Genomic DNA, 25,201 nt, shown 5'->3' with positions numbered 1-25,201 from the left:
GTCTAGGATAAACTTTGTCGAGCTTACAAAAGCTGCCTTTGAAAAATAAGACGCAGTGCTTTGTGTGAAAATGTCAGGCGCCGCCTCATGACGTTAGCTGTATGCCGGCTGAAGCTTCTTCCCTCCTTGCTCTGAAAGGGCACTTGGATGCTTTGACTCTTTTTTGTGATCTCTCTTTGACCTTTGCTGCTCATTCCTCATTCAGTTCCCAAGTTCTGTGAACGTGCAAGATCAGAATGGAGGCCCGAATGTGCCCATGCCCGGTGGCTTCAAAGGCACTGAGCAAGGTGATAAACACACTCAGTTATGTGCAGCAATTGCACATGATGGCTGAGTGTCTGATGCAAGGAGATAAATTTGTCCTTACAGAGAAATGAGGTGGAAACAAACCAGTCCTGTGGTATCATTTCTAGCAGTCTTTGCCAGTGTAACTTTACATTCTTCTTCACGAGGCTGTTCTATCAGTTACTGCGTCTTACCCTCAGCACTATTTTTCTGATGTATATGGGAAATTGCTGTGGTAACATGAAGAAAGACCAAAGCAGTAAAATGCATGTAACTTAAACAGGGGATTGCTAAGGGCTGTCTGTGAGCAATCCATTTCTGGTATAAAATAGGACATAGATTTACCGTGCATTAGCTACTTTGCACTCTTTCCCCTAAAAGATACTAGTCTTTTGCATTAAGGGTGCATTTGTGTCATTTAGGTCCACCTGCTTTGTAAGCGGACTCAGGCTCTCTTCATATGGAAAAGAATATTCCCCTGGGGACCAGTGTGATGTGGCCATTCAGCAAGAATCACAGCCCTGTGGGCTCAGAGCAAATCTCAGACACTAGCAGAGTACTGAAGATGGACCCTATTCAGGGGCCTGGTGCTGTTGTTACATCAATGGAAGATCCTTTAGCTGGCAAAGGGATGGGTAAATACTTACATGGAGCTTTGAAAAGTAGCAAGACCGTTTTGTTAAGTATTATTGATTAGAACAACAACTTGCATTGAAACCGTTGATTCTGCACAGCAGAAATCTGGCGCACTGGGATCTTTATCAAATATTCACATCTTAGCTGTCATGCTGTCTACCTCTAGACTGCATGTGGCTCTACACTTGCTGATGTGCACAGTGGGGTTTCTACAGGACTAGTCTCAGCCCAGCTCTTCCCATTGTATTCAACAGGTGTTTTGCTGTTGATTGTAATGGGAACAAGGTAGGAGAACAGAGAGCTTCACTGAATACACTTGGTGTCCCACTGTGCTGCCAACCTGTGTCAGCCAGACATGAAAACTCTCTCTGCTTCCTGTTCTGACCATGATCGCATTGAAGCAAACTCCGCAGAAAAGGGTGAGAGGCAGATAGCACAAGCTGTAAAGCTGCATTATGTGTCCACAAGAAAAGAGGTACTGTCTTGGGACTGCTAGGCTTACCTCATTGTTAACTCAGTATCCACTCCCCATCATGGCAATGTAACATGCCCAGGGAAGGCTGTATCATTAAGAGAGAAGAGAAGAGCAAGTAAAGTTTCTGGGTTCTTTTCCTGGCTCTTCTGCCATCTTGCTGCATTTTTTGGACAAGTCATTTCACTTCTTCACATTTTTCAACCCCTCTGTTTAAAAACAAAAAGAAACAAGTGCCATTAATAACCGAAAGTGCTCTGAGGTCTTTGGCTCAAAAGACCTAGGAGGATATGAAAGAGATAACGAGCAGCAAGGAGGGAAGGAACATCTCAGCTCTGGGTCTGATTGTTCCAGGAACCACTGTTTTTCCTAGTGTTACGGTCTACTTTCATGAAGCAGATGCTATTCGATTTCCTTTCCAAGACGTCAATGTCTCAAGGTTAATAAGGGGAACAAAGAGTTAGGAAGGAGGACATCCGCCATTTCTCCTTGCCACAGGATAGAACACCTTGGACTCAATGTTGTGCTTCAGCTGTTGGTTGGGGTTCCCCTGGAAATGGTACACGGAGCAGCAAGGATCAGCTTTGTCTACATTGCTGGAGTTGTGGCAGGTAGGTGACACTTCTGGATAGCTTCAGATGGAAAGGCATCTGAAAGTGGTCTCTGCTGACTTTCTTAAGATTTGAGGGTAGGAGAAAAGCAATCACTGATTTTGTAGGTGCGCTTTTAAACTCTTTTGGAGGGTGGAGGTGGGAAAGATGCTACAAGTTGACATCTCTTTCTAACTAGCCATAGACTTTGTGTTTAGGAGCCCAGCTAAAAATAACTGTTCCTTCAAAATAGCTTTGCTGTAGATGGCCTTCCTGAATGTGTCTGTGGAGGTCACACTGTTCCTTTGCTCTTGTGTCCCACGGAGGCCTGGAAGAAAGGTGTCATCAAAAGTATCCATTGCCCCCCTACATGAAGGGTCAGGTTTTTTCCATGTCCTGTATGAGTTCTTCCTCCATTTGACCTGGGTTCTCTGGTTCCTACAGCCTGAGTAAGCAAGAATTGTCTGACTGCAGCCTGTGAGCAGTGTACAGGAGCCTGGAAATTCGTTTAAAGATGAGGCTTTGGGATTTGATTGATTTTTAGTTTGTACTGTATTGCTTTTGTTTATGTTTGGCATTTCCAGTAGTTTGGAGGTAATGGAAGTTAACTGACAATAGATCAGCATCTAATTAAAACAGGAGGAGAGTGTGAGAACAGCCAATGGCTTCACAGTGGAACTCAGACAAGAATGGATTGCCTTAGCTCAAGATTTATGATGATTTTTTTTCAGCTACGTAATTTTAATTTTTTCCATAATGAGCAGATAAAGCCATTGTAAAATGGGCCACACTGAGTACTAATAAATCCCTCACTCCGGGAGGGAGGCTGTGAAAAGAATAATTGGACTAGGACACAGGACGAGGCGTAGTACAAACACTGCACTCTTTAATGCAGAGAAGGGAGTTAGCAGACCTGCTCTGGTGTCCCTTACCTATCATTTTAATAAGCATTAAAGTGGTCCCCAGTCTGCAACTTTCTAGACACAAACTTTTATTCATCGATCCATCTATTGGGATAAAGAGAGGAAGCAATATCTATGTTTGGACGTACCATTATTAGTGGTACCTGTAAGTGATTGGCTTGTCCTTTTGTCATCGCCTTTTTACTGCCTCCATCCAGGTTATTTTTAGCTAGTTTTACTCTAAAGCTTTATAATAACAGGTTGTGCTTTGATCAGAATCCTGTGCTAAGTTACATGGCCCCAGTTCCTTCTCACTGTGCAAATATTTGTCTTGCCAGGAATGCAGCTACTTCTGTTTTATCCTCCGGTAAGGAACAGGACACAGACATTTGTCTTCTGCTTCCTTGTTATTTTAATCAGGATGTAAGTGCCTTTTGCAGCACAGGTTTGAAGATACATTGCTGCCTTGTGCTGGCCTGCTTGGCTGCTTTTAAAGTAGGTGCACAAAAATTGATCAGTCGCTTTCTTGACAGTGCTGAGTTAGTTTCTCAAGTCGCTTTATTCTCCTTTCCCCCCTCCTTTCTCTTTGATTTCCCCGTGTATTGCTGGCCTGCAGCAGTTAACCCAGAACAGGCAGTAGCAGGGACGTAGGTGGGAAAGAGTGTTTTTATTTGGCTGGCAATTGTAATAAACCCTTGTTCTTCCTCCCAGGGTCCCTTGCGGTGTCAGTAGCTGATATGACTGCGCCTGTGGTGGGCTCCTCTGGAGGTGTGTATGCACTCGTCTCTGCTCACTTGGCCAATATAGTCATGGTGAGTACGAGAATGCCTGTCTAGCCTCTCTGAAAGTGAATGAATCCAGCCAGGTCTGATGGCCTCAGCAACTGGAAATGGCACCTGACCCAGCTGTCAGTCATTCAGGGCTTGCCACAGTTAACAGTGTCACAGTGTCTTGTCTCAGTGGTCTGGTCTCAGAACGGAAACATTACATTGCAGTTGGTGGTGGCTTGGTACCCTGACTGGCAGCCTGTCAGCAGAAGCCAACGACAAGACTTATCAACTTGCTCCAGGCTATCAGCTTTCCTTAAAAGGGTTGAGAAATGTTTGGAAGGGAGCTGACCTACTCTGCAGGATTTGCAGGGCTGTTTCTGTCTTCATGTGTCATGTCATATTAGCCTCTACCTAAGGGAATTTCAGTATTTGGTGGATCTGGGTGTAGAATATCCCTTACCTCCTCTTGTAAAACCCAGGCTGAAGCTGACCCCGGCCATAATATTTTTTTTCTGTTTCACGTAATAAAGTACTTTACAAAGGTCAGTAAATACCAGCATTTCTCTAAGACTTGGAAACAACAGCTCATCCAAGGTACTGAGCAAGGTAGTGGCAAAGCCCGGCGTGTCTGCCTGTGTGACCCCCTAAGCCGACTGCTGGGCAAAAACCGCTTTGCTGAGAGAGCTATTTTTGTTGTGATTAGGATTCATCTGTGATGGTACACGGCTGCACATCTGCCCTGTACCAGCAATGTCAGAGCAGAATAACCATAAAAATGACGGTAATGCAGCCTTCCCTGGGGTCTGAGCAGGAAGACAATGAGAGTAAGCTGCAGTGGAGACAGAAGGTCTGTTATATGGGCACTGGAAAACGTGTGCATGTATGGTGGTACTTACCTCAAGCCTAAAAGAAAACCTTGTATTTAATGCCGTCAGCAGGCCTGAGCTGCAACCCACAAGCCAGTGCTGCTCCAGGCAGCCTTTGTAGCATCTGGGAATGGGGGAAGTGAGGGGTTTCCCGCACAGAATAGGTCTCCTTTACCGTTGTTTAGTTTTTCAGAGCATGAAGGAGCTGTGGGCTGTCACCAGAATAAGGACACTGAGTGTCTGGCAGAGGTGGGGAGAGGAGGAGAGGCAGTGCTCCTATCCCACAGGGTTCCTGTTGAGGAAAAGCCTCCTGATACACAGTTATGTTCCGTAGGAATGGTTGCCCATGGTTCTGTTGGCTCAGTGGTGGGAGGGTGTTTTCTGTCATTCAGAAGGTGGTAGCACAGACATGGGGTTTCTTCACACGGAGATTCGCGAGGCTGGAGGGGGAAACTGGAGGAAATTTGCATTTGCTTTAGAGAAAGAGGCTCTGCCAGAGGTGTGTAGGAGGGAGTCTTCAGCAGTGATCTTCTCACACTTCTTAAAACATTGCAAAAGGGCCTGTCATCTGGGGGCTGACCTGCTGGAAAGCAGCTCTGCGGAGAAGGACCTGGGAGTCCTGGTGGACAACAAGTTGACCGTGAGTCAGCGACGTGCCCTTGTGGCCAAGAAGGCCAATGGTATCCTGGGTTGCATTAGGAAGATTGTTGCCAGCAGGTCAATGGAGGTAATCCTTCCCCTCTACTCAGCCCTGGTGAGGCCCCACCTGGAGTGCTGTGTCCAATTCTGGGCTCCCCAGGACAAGAGAGACATGGAACTCCTGGAACTAGTCCAGAGAAGGGCTACTAGGATGGTGAAGGGACTGGAGCATCTCTCCTATGAGGAAAGGCTGAGAGAGCTGAGACTGTTCAGCCTGGAGAAGAGAAGACTGAAGGGTCTTATCAATGTGTATAAGTATCTGGAGGGAGGGTGTGAAGAGGATGGGGCCAGACTCTTCCCAGTGGTGCCCAGCGATAGGACGAGAGGCAACGGGCACAAACAAAGGAATTCCGTCTGAACATGAGGAAAAAAGTCTTTACTGTGAGGGCGACCGAGCACTGGCACGGGTTGCCCAGAGAGGTTGTGGAGTCTCCTTCCTTGGAGATATTCAAAAGCCGTCTGGACACAATCCTGGGCAACGTGCTCTAAATGACCCTGCTTGAGCAGGGTGGGGGTTGGACTAAATGATCTCCAGAGGCCCCTTCCAGCCTCAACCATTCTGTGATTCTGATTCTGTGATTTTACCACTCATTGGCCTCCTCCAAAAGTATTTAGCAATTCTTATGGTAGCACCTCCGTTATTGGCTGTTTCCTTTCTCTCCTGATCTGAAATGACTTTTACTGCCTTCCTCATTCTGGTGAAGCTTTTTACTTTTCTTCCTCCCTTTCCCCCCTCTCTCTGCTCACCTAATATCTAGATGTGATATTGAAAAGATCTTGGCCACTTGCCACTCACTTGAATTGCTGGTAATGCTCATTTTTTTTGCAAAAGTGCTTTGAGCATGCTGGAGAAGAGGAGGGACTGGTGCAGGGAGGGTCTCATTTGGATCTTCTGTTCCGTTATGCCTCCTGGTAACCAAAGGAAATGAAAACGTCTCTACTTGTAAAAATAAATATTCTTGGAATTAAATACATAAAATAACCAACAGGGGGAAGCGATAAAGCATCTCACCCAAAGGAAAGAGTAAAGGGAGAAATTCCAAACAGCTCCATGGAAATGAAGAGCAAAGGAACCAGCACAGCATTAATCAGCATGAGTTCAGAGCCTTCTGACTGGGTTAGGTGTCTCTGTGGAGAGAGAAAATGAGTAGCTTGTTTTGTAGAGACTGCATTTTTGCACTCACAGAAGTGATTTACGGACAGATCCCACATAAAACTTGAATATACGTTATGTGCATTGCAGAATATTGCTTCAGCAGGCTGAAAAGTCAGTGAGTGCCTTTGAAGTTAGACTGAAGAGTTTACAAATATTCTTTTTTCAGTGTGATGAACAGGTGGTTTGTTACAAGAGGCCTGCCGACAGGCTTCTCTCTTAATAATGTTCCAGAACATTATTAAGGCCTGGTATCTGATACTGCTGTCAGCAGGCAAAATTTCCTTGACTGCTTAATAATAATAATAGTGTTGTCATACATCTGGGCATTTATTTTCTGTAATTATATGTATTCATTTATTTGCTAGGTAACACTGGTTTTAGCTGTCTGATGGACAGCTTTATTTGATTTCCCCTTTCAACTACTTTTAACTATTCATGCGGGACTTATTGCGATCTGCTTTGGATGGAAGGAGAGAATACCGGTTCTGGGCACTTGTTTTAAAACCTGATCCTTCCAAGCCCATGTACAGTTATTACTGTTGACTTGTGAGGATGCGAGCTGGGATGAGATCTAAAATCTAAGTGAGCTCTTAGAAACGTACCTCTCAGCGCTACTCAACTGGATATCTGCTACTGCTTTCAATGGCAATGACACCTTCCACGCACAGTTTAATATGTAAATAACTACCACTATTACCTCTACGCTGGCTCACTGTGTTTTATAAAAAGATGAGCCACGCCAGACTCTTGGATCTGAAAAGCCTTTGACTTTGGGAAATGTGTAGACCTTGACTTTGATCCTTGCTAAAGGCACGCTGAAATCAGTTGGAATTTGTCCATTTATTTGAGCAGGCTGTAGGTCAGGCTCTTTGTTAATGTCTTCATCCATTCACAGATTGAGCCGGGACCGTGTTCTGGATCCAGCAGGACTTTGTATCCCAACTCTGCAGCATAGGCTTATTGACAAATGACTTTCCCTTTTGTGCGTTCATGTTAAATTGGTAAAAAATCAGTAGTAAGCCTGCATACCAAGGACTTTTAAAATACGTTTATCTGACTTACTGTCTAATTATCTGTAGACTGTCAATTAGACAAAGCTTTCCTTGAGTTGGGTGCATGCTTAATTACTCTGTCAGTGATTCCTCTTTCCCTTAGCTCTTTTGTAGAGTTTCTTCTTTATGTTCGGTTTGCTCTCTCTTGAGAGAGAAAATTTAGATGAGGTTATAAAACTGTCAGTGCCTGGACAATAAAAAGAAAACAATTAGGCCTGTCTAATCCTTTAGTGTGTGCATGCACTATGTTGTTATATGGTGGATAGTGTATAGATGTGGCTCATGTAAGCTAGTGATTTTTAAAAATTCCCTAGCTTCTAAAATCTGACTTCCACATTTATAACTGTCATTAGCAGTCCTGGGCTATTTCCAGTCCCTCATATATGGCAAGGACCAATTGCTTGTACAGAGGAGCCAGTGACCTGGATTTGGAAAAGTTGTTCTTCAACCCAAGGATTTTTGGCTGGTGGTTTCTTTTCAGGAGAGTGGTCTGCATCAGGGAGCAAAGCTGTCTGCAGTGAGGGGCAGGGACTGTACTGGGGCTAGGGGCCTGAGGGTAGAGCACTGTGAGAAATGTGGGGATTAGGCCCAGCTCCAGAGGATTTTTTCTGGGAGTTTAGGGCAGCTCTGCCCCCCTTCTGTCTCTGCTTTCTCATCCAAAATCAAATGGAGATTGTCTTTATCTCAGTTGGGGAGTTGCTGTGAAGCTTTATTCAAGACTCTTGAGATGCTCTGAGGAAATGCAGTGATTACTTTATTGTTGTTTATTTTATGTGCAAACACTTGTCTTTTGGCTCTGCTGACTGCCAGTCATTAGCGGGGGCTCTTCCCACCCTCTGGAGAAGGGCTAGGCCAGCCAAGGGCCAGGCCAGCGTCAGAAACAGAGCCAGGCCGGCTGGATATCAGGCAAGGAAAGTAGGTTAGTAAGACTGCCGAGCAAAGAAGTTACGGATTTGTCCATAATTGGACATATCTATAACATGTCCGTTATGGTTATGATCTGTCTGTAGTTGACAGATCTGTATTTGGTGTGGTGAGTGGAGAAGTCATGGCCAGGTGGTAAAGGCAGTGAAAGAGGCTTATTTCCAGGGATGTTTCCAGGCTTATTTCCTTCCTTCGGTGCAGATTTGAATGTAAAATCCTTCCAGGTTTGCATGCTACGCAACTTATTTTCTTTGTCTCTTTTTCAGAACTGGTCAGGAATGAAGTGCCAATTCAAATTGCTGCGCATGGCTGTTGCCTTGATTTGTAGTAAGTATCACACAATATTTGGCACATACACGATGCTGTTTTATTTGTCCTTGTCACAAGAGTTCATGCTGATTCAGGGAGTTTCTACAGTTCTCAAACAAGCAATGCTTTCATAATGCTAATGCTTAGGTTTCCTAACACAGTTCTTACCTGGATGGCAACAGCGTTATGCAAACATTAATGAATTGTCTTCCAGGCATACCCCTAGGGTGTCACTGCAAGTGAAACTAGGCCATGTATGCACCACGGACAATTGTCTTCGAAGTCTAACTCTCACTTTTTATGGTTTTGGTATAAAATTTTGGAAAGGGAATATACTCCCACCTGTCTACACTCCCACAAGCCCAAGTTGCCACCAACCGTGTGGGAGGTGTAGACAATGCCTTTCTTTCTCCTTCTTTGTTCCAGTGAGCTTTGAATTTGGAAGAGCTGTGTGGCTGCGATTCCACCCCTCTGCCTACCCGCCATGCCCGCACCCCAGCTTCATGGCTCACCTGGGAGGAGTGGTGGTTGGAATCACCCTCGGTGTCATCATCCTGAGAAACTACGAGCAGAGACTCCAAGACCAGTCCTTATGGTGGATCTTCCTTTCTATTTATCTCATTTTCGTCTTGTTTGCCGTCTTCTGGAATATCTTTGCCTACAGCCTGTTGGATCTGAAGCTACCTCCCCCTCCCTGAAAGCACAGGACAAAAAACTCTAGAAGAGTGGAAGTCACCTGCCAGCTATGTTAAATGAATCAACAGGGAGGATCTATTTTTATATGAAACTTAGAGGAGGATGATTCTTTTGAACACAGGCATGTGCTAAAGGAGACGCTTAAAGGTCTCGCAAGGGAATGGGCTGATCAGTTTGGGCATGAATCTAGCAGGTACTGTAATACTGGCTAGCTTGAACTCTGCAGTTTTTCCACTGCAGGGGCCCCTATGGGATAGGGCATTTGTACCTGGGCATTTATTGCTTGGTTTGTTAGCCCACATCCATGTCTCGTATGGGCTGTTTGCATTTTCTATGTTGGTGCTGTACTTGTGGCTGGTTGTTGAATGAAACTCCTCAATGTTACTGAACTCTAGAATGGAAAAAGAGCAGACATTTACTAACTAGATACTCACATGATATTCACAAGGCAGCTTGGGTTTGGTTTCAATGGATACATCTGACTGTTCAGCCATACCAGTGCCACTGTCTAATTACTTGAATGGCTCCTTAAATATTTTAGCCTATGGCCAAAACTGTCTTTCAAAGCGATCAGCAGAACTTGATCACCCGAAGTGGTGGAGACTGGTCCTCAACAAGAGATCAAACAATATTGCACTAGAAATCTTGGGGACTCTTTAGAGTGGTGTGGACACCCAGCCAGAGGTGACTTTTACTCTGCATGTTTCACTTCAGTTTTCCCAGCCTGCTATGGGTAGATGGTGTGGCTGGTGTTTCATTTTCATGGGCAGGGCAAAAGAGGAGCAAAGGTTTATTTGTGTTTTTATCAGTTGACAATCGGGTGCCGTGTTCTTCTTCTTTGTTTTTGGCTGCGTTGCTCTAATGTCTGGCTTGCAGTGAGCTCCAAGCAAGGATCTCAACTCCTCCAGCAGGCTCTTGCTAGAAAAGTGGGACCAGGATCACCCACAGCAGTGCAGGGTGAGAACTACCCAGGCTTTCCAGCCATCCAGTCCACTCGGGGCCAGATTTGTCTCCTGAAGTCAGTGGAGTTCAAGCTGGGTGGTATGTAACACTGGTTTCCTACCAAAGTGGAAAGGGTGTTACTGCGATCACTGTGAAACTGATAAAACTGGTTTTACAGTGACTGCTAGAATGGCAAAGATCGTCAGCCTTTCTGAGGCAATAAAAGTTCAGGGGCTCCAAGCAACAGTTAGTTGCAATGATACCTTTTTGCTTAACGGAGATCGAGCCCAGAATTCAGGAATCTCTAACTGGTCTGTAGCACAGTCCGTACAGCGGTGAGCTGCCTGCACGGACCAGAGGACCAGGCTGGAACATCTGGAGCGGGAGCAGTGCTGTAGGTATGTGTCTCTGTCAGGTGTTTATGTTATTTTGCTTCTCACTTTAGAGAGTCACCAAACTGCAAGCCAGGAATGTGGACACCCTGCCCTTCCCACTCAGTCTGGTGGGCTGGATGAAGCAGCCATAGGAGTCTCTCTAGACCAGCTCCTTTATCCCTTTTGTATTAACATGCTGGTGCCCTTGGCAATGCAGAAAGATGATGCGTGTTTCAGTGGGACCCTCCCGCTGAAAGAGGAACAAATCGATAGAAGCGGTGCACAAGCCTTGCTTGCCCACTGTGGAGAGATGGCTTTTCCAATCCCAGAGGAAGGGGAGGTGGTTCTCAGGTTGCATCAGACCCCTGACCAGAAAATACTTATTACTTTTTTGTGGAAATTTGTTTTTTAAATTTCCTGCAGTTCTTTTTTTTTTGGTCAATAAAGCGAGAAACAAAAAATTACATAAAAGGAATATGTAGGATGGTGGAGAGAAGGCTGCTTTCCATAAGAAGACCAGATCCCTTCTAAGGTGGCTGCCCTTTCACCAAATGCAGGCTGTAGAGTAGAGGTAACACAAGGCAGGTCCCAAGTCTCTGCCGGAGAGACACTGCTCAGGCAACAGCCACTAGAGCCTTCTCTAGCACATCTCCTGGCCACTGTAACAGTCAGGTTTGCTCTGTAGCAAAGTGTTCCTGTGTCATGGACTTTATTCTCTCAACTGTGTAATTGGTGCTGCCGGCTGATACCACAAACTAGTAGTTGTCTGTCCCTCTAGAAGAATGATGACTCACTAGTGGTCATCAGCTGTTCCCTTCTTTCCCTTTTCGGATAAAGCCCTCTGCAAGGGTGAGGTTCTGGCCCGATGGGACTTGCTAGTAAAACTCCTATTGCCTTTTGAGGAAGGGAAGGAGGAGAAGGAAAGGGTTTCTACAGTCTGGAATAAGCCTTACCTGCAAAAGAATCATTTTTTGCCTTTGTGCACAGGAACAGGAGCTCTGTGGGTAACTGCACCTTCGTTGTTTCCCATGGCTGGCATATTATTCATGGGTCCTCGGATCAAGGGACAAGAGGAAGGGATAAGGTTCAGAGCTCTAATTGTTTTAGAGGAGGGGACTGGTTCCTCGTGCCGTTTTATCTCTGCGGTTTGGGTCTGGATTGGAGCAGTCACAAGAGTTTGCATGCATTGTCTCAGGTCAGGAGCCGGCCAGTGAGTTTCGCAGTGGTGGAGACAGCCTCTTTAGGGAGCAACAGGCAAGCAGGAGAGCAGGGAATTAGGAGAATATTGACAAAAACATGGTTCATGCTGAAGGAGGACATCCCTTTCCTTACCTATTGCTAAGCCTTTCTGATTACAGATGCCTTTAAAGTAGAGGTGAGCAGGAAATGGAGCTTCCAGGAAGTTTTTAGGAAAACATTGAAATTTGTGGTGGAAAGAGTCAATCACAACAAAACCCAGGTTATCTTGCCTATAATTTATCAGAGTACAATATGTACAGATTGGCTTTTATTTTTGGTATCTCAGCCAAAAGCTGTTTAGAGCCCATCAGTTTCTCCCCAGGAAAGCTTTCTGTGCCTGCCAGTGATGTGCTCTGTTGCAAAGCAGTGAGCTAGAAGGCTCAAGGGCCATCGTCCCTCTTCATCAGCCTCTCCCTGACTCTGGCCAGGGTATCTATGCCTCTGCTCGGGGGCAGGAGGGAGCTGAACAGGGTATTTCAGGAGCCCTTCTCTGGTCCTTCACCCACAGTTGAACATAGTTCACAGGAACTGATTCAAAAGAGTTCTCGCTTTGAGCTGTGACTTACTCTCCTAAATTGTTGTTCATCGTTCTAACCTCCGTTCTGTGGCCCCATTCCCTGTCTGGAGGAGCAAGTCTACAAGCAACCCTGGGAATCAGAAAGACCAGGCTTTAAATCAGTACTAGATTTATTGTGGGTGAAGAAATGAAACCCTGTCACATTCCTGTTCATCAGAGCTGAAAACTCACCCCATACATAGAGCAGGTCGTACACCAAGCCTGTTGTCTGCTGAGAATCTATCAGCTCTTGGAGTAAGGAGCAATGCAGAATGCTTACTTTTATAATTAAATCACTAAAATTATACTGTGAAAAATTGTCATGTTATTACAGAGTTATCAGGGAATCCAGCTACGTTGTTTTCCCGTTCACCCAGCAGTGCCATAGTGCTGCAGCACCAGAGAGCTAATGGCAAACAGGTTTTTCTTTTACCTCCAGATGTCCTTGATGCTGCTGGCTTATTTCACAGCCTTCACGTTCTCCATCCTGCTCATTTGTGGTTGCAACTTGTCACAACGAGCAACGTTTCCCTGAAGGAGCCGTCTACACGAGGGCCTGGCTCTGGTGGTTGTTTTGGTTTTATTTCAGCTGCTTCCAGGATTTTACATCACAGTCTGATAAAATATGAATCTGTTGAACCTTACAGATGTGCAGTGCCAAAGCAAAAGGCAGGGACCGTTACCATTCACAGATTTGAGTCTAGTACATGTTCAAGGAAGTTATTTCATGCTCGTGTCCTTGAGTGAGGACACAGCATCCGAGGGAAAAAAGGCTGTTTCCGTGCTGCAGCACTGGTCCACAGAGGATCCCTGGCATTGGTGTAGGGAGCAATAACGCGGGCCGGGAGCATCTGAGTGCTATTGTACAGCTCCTTCAGGGACACCTGCCGGCAGCACAGAGACTCCGTCCGACTGGGAAGCTTTTTGCTGATCACTTATCCCAGACAAGGAGAGAAGTGCCTCAGACAGCCATGGGGAAGAGTAAGGAGAACCAGTTCGTGCAAGGTCCGCAGGACTTGCAAATTGCACCTTGTATTCTTAGATGCTTGGATGCAGGGAGACAGTAACTTTGCAGACCTCAGTAATAATACAGAAAGGAGGAGGGTTGGAATGATGGGAGTGATGGGAGAGGATGTTACCAGAAACAACCTCTGAGGATATTTTAAAGGCAGAGTAAAAACCCTGATGAATTCACTTTTGCTAAATCTTTAAGCCAACATTTTATGTCATTTTTTTCTCCTCAGTCAATAATGATACTTAGCGCTTACCTGATATATTACGAATCTTCACTACTTGTTCCTGTAGGAGTAGGTAAGTTTTTATAAACGGGGATGGGTGAGGCCTAAGAAATTACGGCTATCTGAGCTGACAAAGCCAATTTTTGCCAGACTGGAAATAAACCTCAGGGATTCTGTGTCCCAAGACCTTGCTCCTTCTGATGGATTATGCTGCCTCCGTACTTTAAATCAGCTTAGGTAAGTTGCAGTTTGAACTGGGGTATGAGAGATGGAATCTGATACAGTTAGAGCTGGTACCACACTCTCAGCTATCTGCCGACCTTACAAGACAGCTGCTGGTCTGTGCCAATGTTTAGTCTCACAGGATCGCGAGTAGGATTTTCACACATACTTCAGTGAGTAAGGAGCTCAAAGTCTCTTCATTTACACAGATTCAATCTCAGCTCGCTTGCTTTGGAAACCCCATCCACTGGCTTTATATGAAGTGGAATGGGAAAATCTGAATGCAGTTCAGCACCAGCAACCTCTGGAGGCAAACTGGGATCCAGAGAACAGAGGCCAGCACCTCGGAGGTTTTAGCCTCTCTTTGAATATGACTGTCATTTGTCTTGCATAGCAGTGGCTGTTTTACAGCGCTCTGTGATACAGCTCAGAAATTGCCCCTGCGGTCACTGATGCTGAGAGCTGGTTGTAAAGGAAAGCAATGCATTTGGCAGCTCTATAAAGAAAGAGTCACACATAAGATGATAGAAATCAAATTGGGTTAAAGGTAAATGTATTTTTAATATTAATCATTGGCTTTTAATTGGGAAAAGCTTTCTAATGAGTTTTTTTTCTAAAATGCCACAAGTGGTACAAAAAATTTATGTTGCAGAGCAGTTTACAACCCTGAACACAAAAAAAATCTCTGGGCCCGATTTAAGTAGCAAAAATACCTTAATTTCCAGTGAGCTTAATGGATATGTTAGTCATTGACTGTCTCCTGACTCCCCCGCAGTGTCTGTTTAGTTTGCAAACAAAGCTAGATTTATGCAGCTTTTTTCGCTTACACTACTAAAGCTAACAATGCACCAAGTGTTAACAAAGCACCAACCAATGTAATTTTCTGCCTTAAAATACTGAACAAATGATACTTTCCCGTTAAGGGCTAGTAAAACAAAATTATATTTGCAAGGTAAGACGCTATTGTATGTTTGCAAATATTTTTGTATTGTGTACATTCTGTATATTTTTGTTGTAACAATATTATTTGAGCGCAGATTCCATTAAAAAAATTTTTTGTTGGTGGTTTTTTTTGGTTGTTCTCTTTTTTTTTTTTTTTAGTAAAACTGAGCTGTTTTATGTCACATGCCAAAAAACAACCAAGAAAAAACTTTCAAAGACAGACTGGTTAGTATTTCTACAGTTAAAGTATTTAGCAGGAAAGCAATTGGTTTTGAACTCTGCAATATAAATTTTGAATTTTGAAACTAATAGTTCTTCTTATGTCTCTTTAAAAGTGTCTGACAGAGGGAGACATGAGCTGCTATTTATTCCTCCATGAGGTCTAACACAGGCGCAGAAGTATCTTGAGATTTGTATTAAAAATGCAGGTCTTGCCCCGCTACTCGATGTCCAGAACTGCAGTGCAGCAGTGACCTCAGAACTGAGGGGCGGTTGAAGACAAGTACCTTAGACTGTTTAAATGGTTTTGTTGGGTTGGAGGGTTATTATCTTTTAACATCAATGTCTGTTGAATGTTTTAAAATCTCAAAGAGCCAAAGCACTCTTGTCTCTTGAATTAACAGTGGGAAAAACATGTCCAGGAAGTTCTGCAGAAAACCTATGAAAGATTTAGTTATTCTGAAGTAAGTAAAATATCCTTCCACCAATACGCATCTGGAAACGTGCGTTTTGAAAATAGACTTTGTGTGGTGGTGCTGGGAACCACGGAGTTAAAATATAACTTGCAGAAATGGAAATATGACTGGCGGCAGTTCCTTCACATTTGTTACTTGTAAGGAAGAGGCAGATTACTACTGTATGCAGGACTCAACTCTTACTGTTAAGTGTTCTGCACTTCAGTGAGCTCAAAGCTCATTAGTCATTATTTTAGGAATTTCAGCAAGAAGGTAAAAAGGGAGGGTTTTTTTGTCAGTTAATGCAGGAACTGTGTTATCGTTTGTTAATACCATACCCTTGCCATAATGGTCCAACTAATTTTAGAAAGGCAAAGTAAGCGACTGAAATACTACAAATTCTAGCATATTTGTAGCAGAAAAGGAGCCAAAAGCTAGCACCTTTGATAGCCAGCTTGGATCATACAAACTCATAAAACTTACTCCCATAGCGCCTAATTATCTGCTGTATAGCAAGCATTGCTCGTAAGTGTTGGAAAGAGAAATACTAATTGGCTTTTATGCTACTTCTGTTGTGATCTTTCAGACTGCGAGAGGTCTCTAGCATTTGAAGCTAAACTTGCATTCTTAACATAGGCCTGTGGTTTGCTTTTTTTCTCCAAAAGGTTTTAAATCAAACCTGTAACACTACAGTAAAAAATCTTGCAAGTTTGCAGATTAAGTGCTAATAGCACATCTCAGCATCTTCTGATCTTTTGTGTGCTTAGCTTTGAATCGCTGATTGCTGGAGAAGCAGTTGTGTGTGTAATGCCTTCTAGGCATTCATGCAGCTACACCAGCTTCTTTTACATTATTTATTATGCTTTTGTTTAATTGCCTTCAGTTTTGCTTTTTAAATAGAATTGATAAAGGGAATATGCCAGCAAAACATGCAACATTGGGAACTGCACTAGCAGGGTGTATTTCAATGTGTGTGTGTGCTTCCAAGCATCTTGAGCTTGTTATAGGTGACTGAATGACAAAGTCAATGCAAAGCTGGTAAAAGCCAGACAATCTTAAAACAGAGGCTGCAGAGAAGATGTTTTTCATAATCTCAGCCTTCTTCAGACCTGAGAAAACTCAGCAAAAGGAACTCAACAGAAAAAGCAAAAACTGCAGGTGCCCACATATAATGGAGTACAAATTCAATGGGACTGATGTTGAGGGATGATTACTTTGAAGAGGAGAAGCCCAAACAAGACAAATCAAAGTGTTTGTTAAAGTTTAAAAATATCTTGATTTTCAAGAGTGGTATGTGATCATTTACCTAGCTAAAAAACAAAAATCTCATTTAAATGACTGTGGCAGAGATCATAGGATCATAGTATAATTCCAGTTAGAAGGGACCTCAGAAGTTCTCTAGTCCAAGCTCCTGCTCAAAGCAGAGGCACCTATGCGGTCAGAGCAGGTTGCTCAGTGCGTCATCCAGTCTGTTCTTGAAAAACCTCTAAGGATGAAGACTGCACAAGAACAGTTCCGGTTGCATCTCAGGAACAGCTTATTACTATAACCACAGCACTGCTGTGCCTGGGACTGACCTACCCGTTTGTAAGTATTAAGGCCAGCACAGGTACACCTGGCCTCTGTGGAGGAATTAGGCTTCTGTGGCCTAATTCTCCACCTGTCTGGGGCAACAGGAACAGGATGGTACCTTCAGGATGACTTCTTATACTGTTCTACCAGATGACAATTACCTATTCCCACCACCCAACATTTATTTTTTTGGAGCATTAAGAACTTCTCTGCCATTTTACCAGGTAAAATACTCAAGGATCAGTGCTCCAACTTAGTTAAAAACGTACAAGAGCAACAGCAGGTGACATGTTTTATTGAGCGGCATTGCGTTACTGACTCATGAATATAAGAGCCTAAAGGAAAACATCGTTAGTCCTCAGAGCTCCTGCAGATAACAGAGTAAGTTTTTTTTTTTAAACTACTTTATTTTCTTCTCTGACTGCCCATACATTCTATATATCACTCTGCTGTCAATATGATGGTTGCAGAATCCTGCACATTACACTAGCAACTTCTTCAGAATGTATGAATAAAAAGTTTTTAAACAGGAGACATCAAGGACAAGACTTAATTGAAATTAAAACAGTCACAGGATTAAAGATTTAAATGCATTTTATTGTAAATCTTATTATAGCTTCAACACAGCTGTGTCACAGGAAAACATTCAGCTTTTATCTTCACAACTACAGCAGTGGCAGAATGAACGGTCAAACTTGCTGCATTAGTGAGACTGTTTGTTAGTGTTTCAGGCCTTGAATGAGAGGGTTGTTCAAATGCCAGGTTAGGCATTCGAACACCCTCTGGTGCAGAGGAAATCAGTAGGGTGTTTTGTTTACATCAGGTTTGCAGAAATAGTCCTCGTTTATATGGTCCCAAAAAGGCCCTGTAAGGTTTTGGTTCCATTTGTAGCCAAAGACGTTCTTCAAGTATTCTGCTGCCTAAATATCATTTGATTTAGAAAATGAATTTCCTATGATGTGGGTAAGAATTCATTGCTGAAAGGCAATGAAATGTTTTAAAATCTAAGTAATTAATTTTGGAACTTAGTTTAATTCAATTTATGAAAAAGTGTGTATTGATTTAAGGACTCAGGTTAATACTGCGTGTCCAAAGTCTTCAGGTTTCGTTCTTTGCTGCTGAAAAACACACTATTATTTACAGTTATGCAAAAACGTATGTAAAATACTACAATTCCCCAACTGTACAAAGAAAGTCTTGATCATAAAAAGGCAAACTAATGAAAAATTTGATTCATCATCTACCCTGGGAATTTAACAAGGCTGACTAGTGTATGTATATGTGCATACAAGCACATAAAAATTTATTCCTGAAACTCTTTAGTCTTAAGGCAATTCTGTTTCTTACCAATTAAGAAGTTGCTTGTCTAGGAACAGAAGAACAAACTTTGCTAATTTGAAAGTAGAATGCGGAAACTAGTTACAAATTTATTACCTATGTTCTCTTATATGAAAAAAAAATGATTGATTCATTTACTATGATTTATCCAAATGTTTCTGCTTCTTTATGTATGAAAATAATCAGATTTTAATGATTAGACAATGATAACCTTAAAGATACTTTAAATATCTAAAACACTGAAAAATGCTTGCTAAGTAAGCAATCTTTCTTTTTTTCATGCAATGACAATAAAAAACAAATGGCATGATCTCCCCAGAAAAGGGAGAAATCATTCTGGAGAATCTGGTAAGCACTGAAAACTACGCATGAGATTATATAACATCTGATATTTACACATTAAAACAAAGCTCATGCTGCTTTCTTTCAAAAGAGGAAAACTAGGCAGAACTACAATTTAGGTTTGACTTGGGTAATACTTTTAAATATAAATTAAAATTTCTGCTTAGTGAAACTAAGCTGCACAGAAGAAATTAGTGATTCATACAATACTCTTAAATAAGTGCAGAATAATTAAGATTGCTTTAAGCCACTGCTGTTTCTCTCATGAATTCCTCAAGGACAGCCACTACGTTTTTGGCTTCTGGCATTTCTGCATGTTCTACTTTAACAATCTTCAAAAGGATGTCTCCGCTGCCGCAGTTCTTTAGGAACATGTAACATTTGAACAAGGCATAGTGGTTCATTTCGGCCTGGCGGATAAACCTCTTCAGGTTGTTAATGTCTTGTATAGCCTGGAAAGAGAGTAACAGTATTTTCTTATCCTCCTACATGGAAAGGAAATATGCTACTATGCAGAAAAGTGAGGGAAGAATAGCAGGAGAAGCAAAAGCATTTGTAATACAGATTCTGTATTACTTACTCTGAGTAATACAAGAATTAAGTGAGTACTGTCCTTGATGGATTTTACCACTGTTATTTTGAAGATGCAAAAAGCATGGACACGTGTTCAGAGATGATCAAGTTGTGGTATCCAGCGTTCCCCTCATCTTTCTGGCAGATCAGCTAATAAAAATTAACTACTGAATCCATATTACCAAGTTACATGCTATTACAGTGGGTGTACAGCCCCAATTCTAAGAAAAAAAATTAAGGAAAAAAAAGTTGTTTTTCATTTTAAATATGCCAAAGTGCCTTTGGAGTACTCGCTGAAGAAACTTTCACATTGCTTTACATGCTGGTCCTCTCAACAGCACTACACCATCTACAAGTGAAAATAGCAGTCATCAAATTAAACTTCAGAGTTAGGCAGATAATGATGTATGGACACTATAACAATGACTTAAGATTTCTTCGTTGCAGCAAAATGAGAATTTGGTCCCTCATTAACCCTGATGTCTCCTCCAAGTCCTTAACACATACAAACATTTACCTTCAATTTAAAGTTTTCCAAAATTTGCCGGAAGAGAAATGGATTTCCACCTTCAGCACCATTTATAAAAGCATGCATCCAATCCTCACAGAATCTGTTGCTTTCTGTCACATGTTCAGGAACACAGAGAAAAGGTGAGCACAAAGTAAATAAGCTCAACATAAGTATATCACTGCATTCACCTGGTTTAAGTGCTCTTACACAATAAATGGTAATAGCATATCTGGTCCAGGAAATAAAAGTCTAAGAAAATCAGCGTTCAGGTGGAGAACAAAAGCCAACACAGCTACAGTGCTTACACAAAATTCTGAGTGTTGAATCGCTTTCCGTATCATTTGTCAAAAATCCAATAGACAAAAAGTACATTTCGCAACTTGCCTTGAAGTGTAAAATTATAGTTTTATGGTCCACAAATTAAATGCATTCTGGATTATCAACCTTTTTCAAACCAGAGCTCCAGTTCCTCTGGTAAACAGAATTACTCTGCAGCCTAAGAGGAAAGCACGTTCTAGTTTCCAGCCAGAATCCAAACTTTCTGGGCATGAACCTATGAGCTGCTGCATATCCTCAACTACCACTAAAGACCAGCACTCTCAGCATCTGAGAGATACAGGGCGGTAACATGAAGTATTCACAGCCACGAGCTCACCTGCATTATGGAACTGAGGCTGGGGTCCATTACAATCTATAATCATTGACTTGTGCTGCTCCTCAGTCATGGCTATACACAAGGAGGTCATTGTGCCTTCCTGAACAAGTCCTTGGAGGCTGGCAGCTGCCAGAAACCTGACGCAAAAAATTCTCATGAACTGCTTGTTTCTGCACAATACCTGAATAGCAAAACCAATAAGGTATCACACACACAACCAAAATACTCATGGGCCCGTTGGTCTCAAAGCAGCTTTACCTGCTAATGTCTTTCTCTGTTCTTTCATCTGAGTTTTTCACTTCCACAGGAGTGTAACTCAAAGCCTTTGAGGGAGGGGGAAAAAAAAAAGCTAGATGCTGATTTGATATTATTTCTTTTGCTATGTTGTAGTTACTAGTAATAAATACATAACATGATACTTTTAACATTTTTTCTTTTCAGAGTAAGAGCAGAAGCTAGGAGAATATGCCATATTATAGTCACTGCAACTATTTTTGCATTCAGGAGAAATACAGCGGTTATACTTTATTAGCTATTCCATAAAAAGTCTTCTCAAACTCAGAGACTAGTGCTAAGATTAATTTTCCTTTTCTTTTTCAAGTGAATTACATGAGACACAGCTAATAAAACATTCCTTTTGGCTCAGAAGGATTATACCAGAGACAGCTTTCTCATTCTATTTCTAATTATCTCATTCTAATTATAATTGTAAGTAGGACACTACTAAGCAATCTAGAATGAATTAACCATAAAAATTACTTTTCAAATATTAGTTTATTCCTGCCTGATGGATGAAATTTCTAGGTATTGCCTTAGCAACAGAGGAGGGAGAAAGTACTTGTCCTGAATTTAAAAAAAGGGAGTTGTTCCTCCTTTTTCCTGGCTGGGAAGCAAATATAAAAAATATTTTAAATACAATACTAGAGTCACTGAGGTGCCTTCCAAACCTTGTTATTCAATTTGACATACACTTACAGCATGTAACAAGAAGGCAAGTTTCTCCTGGAAGAGCTGTACTACTCTCTGAATAGGGCATACAGAATTCTCAAACCAGCTTCGCAAGTAGGGGTTAACATAGGTCTCCAAGGTTTTTTGCTGTAATGAGTGGAAACATTGTAACTTTAACTGGGAATCAGATTTCTACACACACACACACACAAAAGAAACATACTAATAATCTATTCAACCTGTGACATTTGAATGTCAAATCCTTCTTCACTTCAAGCCATGCTAGGCTAAAATCATGAGTTTGACATTTAATCCCACACTGAGGTGTGGGTGAAGGGCTTCACGTTTCAGAATTATAACATATTATGATATACATTGAGCAAAGAGCACGCACCAGCAGGCAGGGGATGAGGTAGGGACATAAACTGCATAGTTCATTAGAAAAGCTGCTGCAAGAAAAACAACAAAAAACCCTCCTTAATGTTCGGAAGCATTAAGAACCTACGCGGACATTGCTAACGTTCCATTAGACCATCAAATTTTATTAATCGTTCTTCTCTCTGGATGTAACTACAAGTAACCGGTAAGAGATTTATGAGTGGTACAAAAGTGTCCCTCTTTTTCCTTTGACTTGTGTGGTTAATAGCACTTCAGGCATTCACTGTATCGACAGCAAAGCAGGTAACCATCTCTCACAGTGGTTCATACTGGTTCCTTATACACTAATTCTGTTTCTATACCCTAAATCTCCCAGATTGCTTTAGTAATAAATTTGTGTAAAATGTCATTTTCATCACTTTAAAAAAAAAAAAAGTAAAAACCAGGCCTTACCTCTGAATTAAGGTTTATCTTCAGACTTTGAACATATTTGTCCAGTTCAAGTCTGAAAGTACCTCCTTAAGGAAAATAAGATGAATCAGGTAAGACCTACATTTTGCCCCTTCAATGTATAGTTGTTATTAATGCATTCAGTTATACACTGGAAGGTTTGCACAAACAGGCTAGTAGACTGATTTCAAGCAGGAAGCAGACAAAATGAGAACATTACTTCTACCTCGGCTCCCTCTCCACACAGTTAGGACAGTTAAAGGTAAGGATATAGTTCTAGACCTTTCTCTGAGCCACCTAAGAAACAAATCACGTATTCTGGAGCAGTGATGTCTGATTCCAACGTTGCCATTTCTAGAAGATTTTCTTGTTGGAAAAGACAGTAGTAACAACCAACTTTATATTCTGGTATGCTAGGCAGAAAAAATAAAGACCAATGTTGTTATAAATACATCACAATAAGCAAGTGCAAAAAGTAGATGTACGTGATTTCTGTAAGGAATTTTCACCCCCTAGCACAGGCTGCTCCTATGATCATAAACAGAGCTGTCCTAGACCTCCTCGTAGTTTAAGCGGGAACAGTAATAAATACACATCATATTTTTTATTCAAACAGTATTCAAACAGTGAATTATTTTTTCACAATATTTTTCTCAAAACCACCTAGGGAAAAAAAAAAAAAGAGGAAAGCGCCACTTGCACAGAGCTGTTGTTAACAACAGCGATAGACTGAAAGCGTAGAATCAGGATTAAACCTAACTGCAGCAGCAGATGGCAAGATGTGCGATGCTGCCAGCATTCCTTATACTTTCTAAAATGATTTGTGAATGAGAAGCTACGTTTTACCTCAACTCCACAGATGCTACGTTCCCCATCCCTTCAAAAAGGGCTCCTTTAGTAAGACGCTTAGCAATAAAACCACGCAATTCAGTCTCCGCTTCAGGTGGTAAGTTCGTGTCCAGCAAGGAGAGGCTTTTGAAAAAAAAAAAAAAAACCAAGATGAAAGCTAGTGAAAAGCAAATGTTATTGTTCTGTTTTTCCTCAACAAGCGCAGAACCACTCGCTCGCGGTCATCACGTGCTTCTAGGAGAGGGGCCACTGTGATCTCTTTCCAGCTTGCGACTGAGTTGCTCCGGGGCCCATCTGAAACACGTTCAGGGGTTTGCCCACTGCACCCGAAGGCTGGAGATGCCCCCCACTCCTTAGCAGCTATGAACAAGTCACTGCCCCTCTTTGTTCCTCTGATTCCCTACTTGTAATCCAGGGCCACAACTATACGGCAGAGCTTGTGGAAGAATTAACTGCCCATTTAAAACCGATTAATGAATCAGGCCTAAATAAAGGCCTGAAATAACACAGAAATGTGAAGTATTACTAGTAGGAAAAAACAGTGCAAACTTGAAGGTGATCGTTTATGCTTAATACGTTATTTGAGCTCTCTAGTTACGTCCAGAAAAAGTATCTACAGGACTTCAGTACGCTTTCACAGAGGTTTCTGCCGTGACATGACTTTGATTACTATTCACTTAACAGCAACACGTATGCCACGGGCTGCAAGTTAGCAACAAAAAGGGATATTACAGGTGATTACACGGTTCATGTTTTACCTGAAGTCCTCGCTGGAGTCCTCTGCGGCCGGACTTCCATCCCTGCTGTCAGCTCCCCGCTGCGAGGACCTTAAAACCAAGCCAGTCTCATGACGGATCTTACAGACCAGAGGAGGGCAGGGGGGCTGCGGCGGGGAGGGCGCGGCCTGAGGGCGTTTTGGGGCAGGATCATGAAATCGAGGCACTGGAGGGGGGGGGTGGTGAGGAGGAAATCCTCTTGGGGGGGAAAAAAAAAAAAGAGGGAAACAATAGAAGAAAAACCGAGGAGCTGGGTTACAAAGGCCCGCAGACAGGGCCTGCCGCCGGCGGCCCCGCTCACCTGCGGCTCTGGTAGCCGTAGAGGCCGTGGTAGGTGCTGCCGTGCCGCTCCGGCCGCCGCTCCTCGCCGCCGCCGCCGCCCTCCTCGCTGCTCTCCAGCTCCCGCTCGTCGCCGTCCGGCAGCGCCGGCAGCATCGCGGTCCGACCGGACCGCACCGGATCTGATCTTACCGGACCGGCAGGCGGGGGGGGGGGGAAGGAGATCGGCCGCCGCTGCTCCCCGCTCCCTCTGGCGACGCGCCGCCCGCCGGGATACGCGTAACCCTGCTGGTAACGCTGGGCTCCCCCTCCTGCAAACTGGGCAGTGCTGTACACACCCCCCCCCCCTTCCCTCTCCCCTGCGGAGCCCGGAGGAGGCTTTATCCACGCAGGGTTTATGGCAAGGCGGTTTTTAAAGCCCACCGCGCAGCTCGAGCCGCTCAGGGCGCAGCGGGAACATGTCCGCCCCCCCCGCCGGGCGCTGCTTGTACAAGCTGGGCGACCCCCCCCCCCCCGAAACGACGTCTCGTTGCTGCAAGCCCTCTCTGCCCCTGTAACGAGTCCACAGACTGGCCTATAAAACCTGCCTCCGTTAAGATATCTTGCCAAAAGCTGCTTACCGGGCCTGCTCACAGGCCGCAAATCACATTTGTGTGTCAAATCACGCTGGACATGAGCCGTACCGTTAAACCGGCAGGCTGCACAGCTCAGTTTTGTAGCTGGGCAGATACGCAGCTCTCCTCGCAAACCTCCCACTTCGGCTTAACCTTCTGGACCAGGGAGGCAGCGCTAGGTCTCGGCCCACAGAAGGGCCGGGGGGAAACCCAGCCCATCCCTTCGGGAGCCACCGGGATCCCGCGCCAGTTAGCACGAAAACGGACCCCGGAGGGTTGCAAAGCGTGACAGAAGGGATCAGCCCCGGCACGGCAAGGCGAGCCCTGCGCGGGAGGGTTAACGCATTTCCGTGTGATTTATTTTAATGTCCT

The 25,201-nt window shown here is 43.4% G+C and overlaps 2 protein-coding genes across 15 annotated transcripts in view; one reads left to right on the top strand and one right to left on the bottom strand.

Annotated features, from left to right (window-relative positions):
- RHBDL3 (rhomboid like 3) overlaps window positions 1–14,995 on the top strand; it is a 72,149-nt gene extending 57,154 nt beyond the window's left edge. For all 12 annotated transcript variants that reach the window (XM_068913780.1, XM_068913782.1, XM_068913781.1 and 9 more), the window contains 4 exons: window positions 1,892–2,004; window positions 3,597–3,697; window positions 8,619–8,679; window positions 9,088–14,995. In XM_068913780.1, coding sequence (XP_068769881.1) covers window positions 1,892–2,004; window positions 3,597–3,697; window positions 8,619–8,679; window positions 9,088–9,359 — 547 coding nt within the window. In that variant the 3' untranslated portion in view covers window positions 9,360–14,995. The remainder of the gene's footprint in view (window positions 1–1,891; window positions 2,005–3,596; window positions 3,698–8,618; window positions 8,680–9,087) is intronic.
- Window positions 14,996–17,692: 2,697 nt separating this feature from the next.
- Window positions 17,693–25,181, bottom strand: C19H17orf75 (chromosome 19 C17orf75 homolog). Of its 3 annotated transcripts, XM_068913396.1 has the most exons (11): window positions 24,836–25,181; window positions 24,238–24,402; window positions 23,919–23,987; window positions 23,158–23,283; window positions 22,584–22,724; window positions 22,315–22,372; window positions 21,511–21,630; window positions 20,794–20,858; window positions 20,536–20,672; window positions 19,887–19,990; window positions 17,693–19,248 (listed from the first exon to the last, which is right to left on the bottom strand). In XM_068913396.1, exons 2-11 carry the CDS (start codon window positions 24,369–24,371, stop codon window positions 19,039–19,041), a joined length of 1,164 nt encoding a protein of 387 aa, XP_068769497.1. In that variant the 5' UTR covers window positions 24,372–24,402; window positions 24,836–25,181; the 3' UTR covers window positions 17,693–19,038. The 3 variants fall into 3 exon arrangements, 2 of the variants coding, with proteins under 2 accessions (XP_068769497.1, XP_068769498.1); XM_068913397.1 differs by lacking the exon at window positions 24,836–25,181 and having other exon boundaries at window positions 19,106–19,718; window positions 24,238–24,688; XR_011135439.1 differs by lacking the exon at window positions 24,836–25,181 and having other exon boundaries at window positions 19,109–19,248; window positions 19,377–19,990; window positions 24,238–24,688.
- Between the last annotated feature and the right edge of the window lie 20 nt (window positions 25,182–25,201).

Source organism: Struthio camelus, chromosome 19 (genome assembly GCF_040807025.1).
Source record: "Struthio camelus isolate bStrCam1 chromosome 19, bStrCam1.hap1, whole genome shotgun sequence".
NCBI classification, from domain to species: Eukaryota; Metazoa; Chordata; class Aves; order Struthioniformes; family Struthionidae; genus Struthio; species Struthio camelus.
The sequence above is the reverse complement of the archived record's forward strand: the minus strand, read 5'-3'. Positions and strand labels throughout refer to the sequence as shown.